The sequence below is a fragment of the Rhinoderma darwinii genome, chromosome 1, assembly GCF_050947455.1.
Source record: "Rhinoderma darwinii isolate aRhiDar2 chromosome 1, aRhiDar2.hap1, whole genome shotgun sequence".
NCBI classification, from domain to species: Eukaryota; Metazoa; Chordata; class Amphibia; order Anura; family Rhinodermatidae; genus Rhinoderma; species Rhinoderma darwinii.
The window spans coordinates 318,198,116-318,206,945 of NC_134687.1; the positions used below are offsets into that span (position 1 = coordinate 318,198,116).

General features: G+C 39.5%; 1 protein-coding gene across 1 annotated transcript in view; it reads left to right on the forward strand.

Moving 5' to 3' along the window:
* Positions 1-8,436, forward strand: part of ZCCHC7 (zinc finger CCHC-type containing 7) — a 203,571-nt gene extending 195,135 nt beyond the window's left edge. The window contains exons 7-9 of the mRNA XM_075825554.1: positions 1,284-1,379; positions 2,722-2,839; positions 7,754-8,436. Of these exons, the coding sequence (XP_075681669.1) occupies positions 1,284-1,379; positions 2,722-2,839; positions 7,754-8,190 (651 nt within the window). The 3' untranslated portion in view covers positions 8,191-8,436. The remainder of the gene's footprint in view (positions 1-1,283; positions 1,380-2,721; positions 2,840-7,753) is intronic.
* The last annotated feature ends 394 nt before the right edge of the window (positions 8,437-8,830 follow it).

Below are 8,830 nucleotides of genomic sequence, written 5' to 3' on the forward strand. Positions count from 1 at the left end.
AAGCATTACACAGTGCCATTTAAATCAATGGGTTGTCTGTGTAATACATGACAGGACAGGTCCTCCGGAACTGCAGACGCTCTGTATAACCGCTCTCCGCGTTGGGTATTTGAAAATGAGTATTCTAAACTGGACAACACCTTTAATGTCCAAGTTATGCTTAGTAATTTACTTTCTATAGTTTATAACAGTTGTGCTGTGCAAGGTGGGGATAGCTGTAATAATGTATATTGATGGGTACGTTGAAAAAAGAAACATTTGCTGGTAATATTCTCAATATGACCCAAAATAACGCTTGGTTTTCCAGCTTATTTCGGTGTTCTTTCAGTGTTTTGTACTGATTTGTCTTTCAAATGGAAAACACAATGGATGATAACAGAGAACAGATGCTTACCATATCAATACTTATTTTCATTGACTTCATTGGAAAAAAAAATTAAACCAAAATGTTTTTCTTTTTTTTCTGCCAACCCAAAAGAATAGTAGTAGCTCTTTCTGTAAGCTTCAATTATTTTAGCTGCTGGCCTAAAGGGGGTTTCACACTGGACGATTATTGGGCAGACAAGCGTTCACAGAACGCTCGTTGCCAATAATTGCCCAGTCTAAACAGGGGAACGATCAGCAGATGAACGAGCAAACGCCCGATCATCTGCTGATCGTATCGTTTTAAAAAAAGTGAAATATTATCGTTGTCGACAGCACATCTCCCAGTGTAAACAGGGGGAAGCGCTGCCAACATGATAATGTATGGGGACGAGCGATCGGAGTAACAATCGCTCGTCCCCATCCATAGCTCCGTGTAACAGAAGCAAACGCCGATCAATGATGTCTTGTTGGTCGGCTCTCGCTGCACCGGCCGTTGTAAAGGGGCCTTCTCTTGTAGGATTATTTTAAAGGGGTTAAAATGAACCGATCTTATCTGCAATACCAGACCTCTAATGGACAGTAGTGGCGGCGTTACTGTGGGGGGAAAAAACTGACCTTTTTTCTTAATCTCATTCAGGTTGTATAAAGGAAAAATATTTTTAACACAGCATGTAATCATTAACATAAGTAAGAAAGAGAATGCCACACATTGTTTTGTATAGACAATTATTATAAATCTTTATTTCAGGCTTTGTCTTTTAGTTCTCTTTCATTATACTCCATTAAATCATACTGAAATTAGAATTCAATTTGTAATTTGTCTTTGTTTCTATTTGATCTTTGCAAATGATTTTTTCTACAGCGATTTACAATTTTCTTATTCTTTGTTGCTTAATGTAATGCTTTTTTTGTTTTAGGTGGTACGAGGGCCAATTAAGAAATCCAACTCTGCTTCTAGCCCAAAAGATATTGTCTACTGTTGTAATTGTGGCAGGAAAGGTCATTGTGGTTTTGTGAGTATCTTTTTCACATGTTATGAAGCTGCCACACTTGAAAAAACGCAGAAAAGAAACAAACACAGGATTACATAAACTTGACGGTTTTCTCTGTATGTAGTTCCACACCCTGAAAGTTTACCTTGAATAGCTTTCTTCAACATCACAATGCCATAAATATGTCCTCACTAAAGTGTAATATAGCTACTCGAAGTATAGTGACATGCACAAGATTGGTAGACATGGAGACTAAGGCTGGGTTCACACGACCATGTTACGTCCGTAATGTACGGAACGTATTTTGGCCGGAAGACCCGGACCGAACACAGTGCAGGGAGCCGGGCTCCTAGCATCATAGTTATGTACGACGCTAGGAGTCCCTGCCTCGCTGCAGGACAACTGTCCCGTACTGTAATCATGATTACAGTACGGGACAGTAGTTCCACGCAGAGGCAGGAACTCCTAGCGTCGTACATCACTATGATGCTAGGAGCCCGGCTCCCTGCACTGTGTTCGGTCCGGGTCTTCCGGCCGAAATATGTTCCGTACATTACGGACGTAACATGGTCGTGTGAACCCAGTCTTATATGCAGGCGGATGAACTCCAGAATAACCAAGTCTCTGATATGGTTGTAACATTCTGTCCCCATTTACAGCACAATGAACAGAAAACAGCATTTTTATTTATTTTTTTACAAAGGGAAAAAAAATCACATGCAAGAAATATAAAACATACACTTGTCACTTCGCTCATGAGAATAAAGGCTGCTGGAAAATATTGCATCTTTCTTGAATCTTTATAAAAATTGCACAGTCCAGCTTTACTGTGCAGCATTATAGTTAAAGGATGTCTCCCATCCTGGACATGGCATACCTTCCTATCCCGCCCTAACTTCTCTTGCTGCTCTCTGGCCACTGACTGACGAGGTGGTCGGGAGTACGGAAACAGCTGAGCTACGCCGGTTCCGTAACTTTCATAGAACTTAATGGGAATTACAGAAACTGTAGTATGGCGTGCTACACGATTTCCGAAACTAGGGAGCTACTTCTATGAGTTACAGAAGCAGTGTAGCTCATCTAATTTGGCTGTTTCCGAACTACTGACCACCTCGTCAGTCAGTGGTTGGAGAGCAAGAGAAGGTAGAACAGAGGTCAGGGAGTCCCGTTCTAGAGACAATCATGGGTCCCAGAGGTGGGAACCGCATCTATCGGACATTTACGCATATCCTGTGGATATGCCATAAATGTCCAAGATGGGGAAACCCCTTTAATATAGTTGATGGTATAGTTTTAATTCTGGTTCTTCACTGCTATAATAAATTAAAAAAAGGGATTGACCTCACTGATGTTTTCTCTTCAGGATTGCAATCAAAGGAGAATGTATAGCACCGTGTACCCCAGTTGTGAGCTTGTGTTCACCTATGATCAGAGTCATGACATCTGGAGAAGGAATCAGAGGGCAAGTCGGAAGTTGAAAGGTACATTTAACAGTGTAAAATAAACCGTATATAATGTGTGAATTATGGGTTGACTTGATAAACCTGTCTTTTCCAGCTTCTCTAACTATGTAACCATGAATGTTACATTCTGAGGTGTGTGTGTGTGTGTGTGTGTGTGTGTGTGTGTGTGTGTGTATATATATATATATATATATGTGTGTGTGTGTGTGTGTGTATAGATAGATAGATAGATGTAGACAAAAAAAAAGAAGAGTAGCAGCACTCAAACCCCCTGATTCTATATAACCAGTATTGGCACAGACTGCATTACAACACCCTGTACGGCAGGATTTGGACCATTTTGCTCTTCAAAACAGAGCACGTTGATATCATAAAATAAAAAAAAGAGGCAATTAACAAAAGAAGACAGACAATTATAACCCTTAGAAGTGTTGGTCTGTCCTTGCCAAGAAAGCCAAGGTGTCAGTCAGTAAAGTTTCCTATACCATCAAAAGGCACTTGGAATCTGGTAGAAACTCTGACAATAAGAGGTCTGGCAGACCAAAGGACACTACAAAATCAGATGACAAAATATTCAAGCCCAGCTTAATGCAGCAAAAAATAAACAAGTTTCCATTTCAACTCTGAAGAGAAGACTTCTATCTGCAGGTTTGACAGGTCGAGTATCCGTACGAAAGCTAAGATTGCAAAATAAAAAAAAGACTTGTCTGGGCCAAGAAGCACCTCCAGTGGACTACTGAAGTGTGGAAGAAGGTCTTATGGACTGATGAATCAAAATTTAACATCTTTGGTACATCACACAGGGTTTTTGTACGTCGTCGAGAACGTGAAAGGATGCTTCCTCAGTGTGTGACACTAACTGTTAAACATGGAGGAGGAAGAGTGATGGTCTGGGGCTCTCTTCCTGGATCCAGAGTTGAGAACTTGCACAGAGTTACTGGCACACTGGAAAAAAAAGGGCTACCACAGCATTTTGATGCACCATACAATACCCTCCGGTGTATACCTACTTGGTCAGTGGTTCATATTACAGCAGGACAATGATCCAAAACATACCTCTAGGTTATGTCAGAACTACCTAAGAAGACAAGAAGGAGCCGGTAGACTTCAAAGAATGAAATGGCCTGCACAGTCTCCAGACTTGAATCCCATTGAGCTTGTTTGGGATGAACTGGGCAGACTGGTGAAAGCAAAGCAACCTACAAGTGCAGGACATTTGTGGGAACTTCTGCAACAATGTTGGGATGAAATTTCTGAAAAATATCTGAATGCAATTGTAGAAAGAATGTTTTGAAAATCTATAATTAATTTGTTAAAACAAAGTTAATTCATTATTTTTATTCATCTGAACTTGTTTATTTCTTCTATTCTTTCACTTCAAAGTACATTTGAGACATTAAATTGTGTAAATATAAATAAAAACTGGAAAAAAATTAGGTGTTCTAAAACTTTTGACCGTGTGTGTGTGTGTGTGTGTGTGTGTGTTGCACACTGAATGGCCACTTTATTAGAGATACCTGTTCTTTCACAATTGCAGTTTTCCTGTATGGAAATTAGACACGTGCAGCAAAATATCAAGTAGACAAGTTTTTAGTGCCTCAATTTCAGTGTGGATCCACATTAGAATGGGAAATTCGAGCCATCTGCACACCTTTTGAAACGTGGCATGGTCATCGGTGCTAGACTGACCGGGGCCAGTTTATCAAAAAACTGCCAGCCTTGTGGTTCAACGGTATCGAAAGTATATAGAGAATGATGTGATGGAGGAAAAACATGCAGCGAAAAGGGATCCTGTGGATATGAACAATTCATCGACGAAAGCAGTCAGTGGAGGATGTCAAGAATTGTCTGACGAACAGGCAGTGCACAGTCAAGCAAGCTGCAGCTAAATACAGCGCTGGTTCTATAACTAGCGTGTCCGAATGCACAACTCTCCATTCCTTAGCAAAGATGGGCTATAACCGCAGCACAGCAACCAGTTCGAGTGCCATTGCTGTCTAAGGGAAAACTAAAGGCAAGACTGCAGTTTGCAAAAGAGCGCAAAAATGGATCACTGAGCAGTGGAAAACATCGCCTGTTTAGATGAATCCAGATTTCTGTTGCACCATGCTGATGGGATGGTCAGAATTTGGTGCAAGCATCATGTATCGATGAACCCTTCCTGTCAGATGTTAACAGTACAGGCTGGTGGAGGTGGAGTAATGCTGCGTGGAATGTTTTCTTGCCACAACCTGGGTCCTCCGATACCTGTGGATGGACGTTTGAACAGTAGGGCTTACTTAAAGAGGCTCTGTCACCAGATTCTCAAATCCCTATCTCCTATTGCATGGGATCGGCGCTGCAATGTAGATAACGGTAACGTTTTTTTGTTTTTTTTTAAAAAACGTTCATTTTTGACCAAGTTATGAGCTATTTTATTTATTTATTTATTTATATATATATATATATATATATATATATATATATATATATGCAAATGAGGTTTGAAATGGACAACTGGGCGTTTTTTTTTCGTTGTGTTTTTAACTGGGCGTGTTTACGTGTATGACGCTGACCAATCAGTGACCAGTCAGCGTCATACAGTCATCTCCATTGATTTACACAGCAGCGATGTGCAGCCACATAAACAGAGATTAACGTTAATCAAGTGTCCTGATGATGAATACACATGAAATCCAGCCTGGACGTCATGTGTATTCAGAATTCTGACACTTCTGAATCTTTTCTGTGAGACTCCGGCAAGGGAAGCGAAATCTCGCGAGATTACGGAGGTAAACGAGATTTCGTTTCACTTGCTAGAAATCTCAAAGAAAAGAGTCAGAAGTGTCAGGATTCTGAATACACATGACGTCCAGGCTTGATTTCATGTGTATTCATTATCAGTTGGACATAACGAAAAAAAAACGCCCAGTTGTCCATTTCAAACCTCATTTGCATATATATATATATATATATATATATATATATATATATATATATATATATATATATATATATATATATATATAATTATATATAAAAAATAGCTCATAACTTGGCCAATAATGAACGTTTAAAAAACAAAAAAACAAAAAACGTTACTGTTATCTACATTGCAGCGCCGATCCCATGCAATAGGAGATAGGGATTTGATAATCTGGTGACAGAGCCTCTTTAAGCTCTGTGGCCAACCAAGTTCATCCCTCCATGGCAGCTGTTTACTTTATGGCAGCAGGACCATTTAGCAGCAACTGCGTGAAGCTATCCTGTCCACATGGGCCAATAGTTGGAAGAGGATTCTTTACTGCACAGACTCTCTGAAAATTTGTTGCTACAATAAATTTTTCCTGTGAATGCTATGATTGGTTGTCCGAGTGATAACGTGAATGGGATCTGAATAAATTTCATCACCAGGACCAGAGGCTGATATTAATATCGGGATCCCGATGTTCGAGAATAAGAATGGACGTAAATATGCACCTGTTCTGCAGATAGTCCAGCAAATGAGGATTACAATTTACAGTGGGTGGTCCTGAAGTGGTGAAGCACATTATCCTCCATTGTCTTATCTTAATCCATCTGTGAACAAAATGCTGACAAGATATATATTGACTGACTCGCTTATCTCCTCTTGAACAACAGTAATAGTTATGCTAACAGACTGAAACATGATTGATCAGAGGTCATGGTCAAAATTCTATATAAAGTTCACATGATTACATTGTGCAGGTATTCTACCCATGTGTGAAGGGAATTCTATTGAACAGATAAAAATTCCACATAATTAGCTAATTTCTGCTACTAGAGTAGCAGTAACAAGCCACTGAAAGCCTAACTCCAGAGAAGAAGAAAAACATTGCAGTACTTTTAGATTCACTTGTACAGTACCTTTATGGAACCTTTCCTTCAAAACTTAGCCATTTGTATCGTAGACCTTTTTCTTACTATTTCACTAATAAAGTTATCATCTGCCATGCTACAGATACAGTGGAGCTGCAGCATTTTCCTGGTTACTATCTTTGCAAGCTTACATTACACCTGCCACTGCTCCCCCTTCCCTTTCCTGTTAGCACACCTGCACGCTGCTTGAATCAGTGCCCAGGCTGCTGTAATCTCAAGACTTAAAGGGGTTGTCCACTACCGGACAACTGATGACCTATCCAGCAGATAGCTCATCAGTATATGATCTGTGGGGGTCTAACACCCGGACCCTGCACCAATCAGCTGCTCCGGTGGCCTGCAGGAACCGGATGTCATTGCACAGTATGCAATGTACGGAGCCGGAAGCAGTGGGCTCCGTACATCGCATAGCGGCTGTGCTGCAGAACTGCAGCTCTGATTCTGTTCACTTGAATAGGAGCAGTACTGCAGCTCGGCCGCTATCATGCCGGAAGCAGTTGACTCCGGTCATGGGATGTGCGGTGCCCTGAAACCACCGTAGCAGCTGATCGGTGCGGGGTCCGGGTGGACATCAGTTGTCCCGTAGTGGGTAAGCCATTTTAAGGAAGTAAAGAGCAACAAAATTGTCGATCAACGCTCATTATCTCCATTCACAAGGAGAAAAGATCATTTATTTACAGTATAGGGACAATGGTTATTATCATTGTTCATCCCCATTCATTTGCATCATGTCAGCAGCACATCTCCAAATTTACACAAGCGACCGATTCGAACACTTGTTTGCTCAATCATTGGCCCATGTAAAATGGCCTTTACTCTGCCCCATATTGAAATAGTGTGCAAGTGAATTAAGCTAATAAACAGCATAGAGACCGCGTTTTTTTTTTATTTCTGGTTTGAAACTTGAATCTATACACTATACCCTGAGGTGCATATCCTAAGACGTTTTTCAGAAGATTACTGGAGGAAGGCTTCAATGGTTGACAATTTATTAGAGAAACTAAATGTAATATAGCAGCATTAATATTTTTCTTCTTTTTTTTGTTTAAACAGAGCTTCAGGAATCTGGACTGGTGAAATTGCAAACTCAAGAATCAAACATACAAGATACAGTAGATAATAAACAAATTCCGAAAATACCGAGGAAAAGGAATAAAAGAGAGAACAAATGGAAAAAGAAAGAGCAAGATTACTTTTCCATAAATTCCTTGAAGCGTTTAAAAAATCTAAACAAAAAAAAGTTTCTCCAACATGAAGACGACGAAGAATGCTTTCCAAGGGGAAAGTCAAAAAATCTCAAAAAAGCTAGAATAGCACACACAAGTAAAAAACCAGAGCATCTATTGTTTCAAGATTTCAGCAAGAATAAGGGGTTAGATGATCAACTGAATAAACGCAAAAGGAGACGCAGAAGACGAAAAAGTGCAGCTGTGGATGAGAGTTTATTACTAATTAAGCAGAGGAAAAAGATATCCAAAGCAGTAAAATAACTGCCAGTCTGGGAGAAGACTTTCTAGGTACCAAAATGACTGACCTATCCTTCAGATACTACGGAATATATATTTAACCTGTGCCATAAAAAAATCCCTCCATTCCTCGCCTAAAATATTACCCGTGTTTTGTAGGAGTACGATTTTTTACACTCAGGGAAAATCTGCTACATTGTATGACCATTATGTAGTAAAAAAAACATTGTGGCTTTTTTATAACATCTAAAAATAAAACATTGCTCTGTTGCTTTTGTGGTTATTTTTTCGATTTTGAGTGCTCCGTACCATTGCAGGGATTTAACAGAATTTTAAAAACGTATGTTTAACCCCTTCGAGTCTACAATCTGTATATTTATGTTAGTTTTATTACATGCTTCTATTCCCCAGATCAGGCTGTTATGGCGATTTAGCTTGATGATACTAAAGTGACAAATAACTTCAATATTCTATTCATGGCCTTGTCACAAAATTGCACTTAGTGTAAGGAAACACTTTTCTATTTCCTATAAAAAGAAAAATCATAAAATAAAAAAAAATCTAAAAATCTAAACTACATGCCTTCTAGTGCAAAAACACATTTGTCATGCATCCTTCATAAAATGGATTCCCTATCCAGAATGCCATTGTCCCATTCCATAAT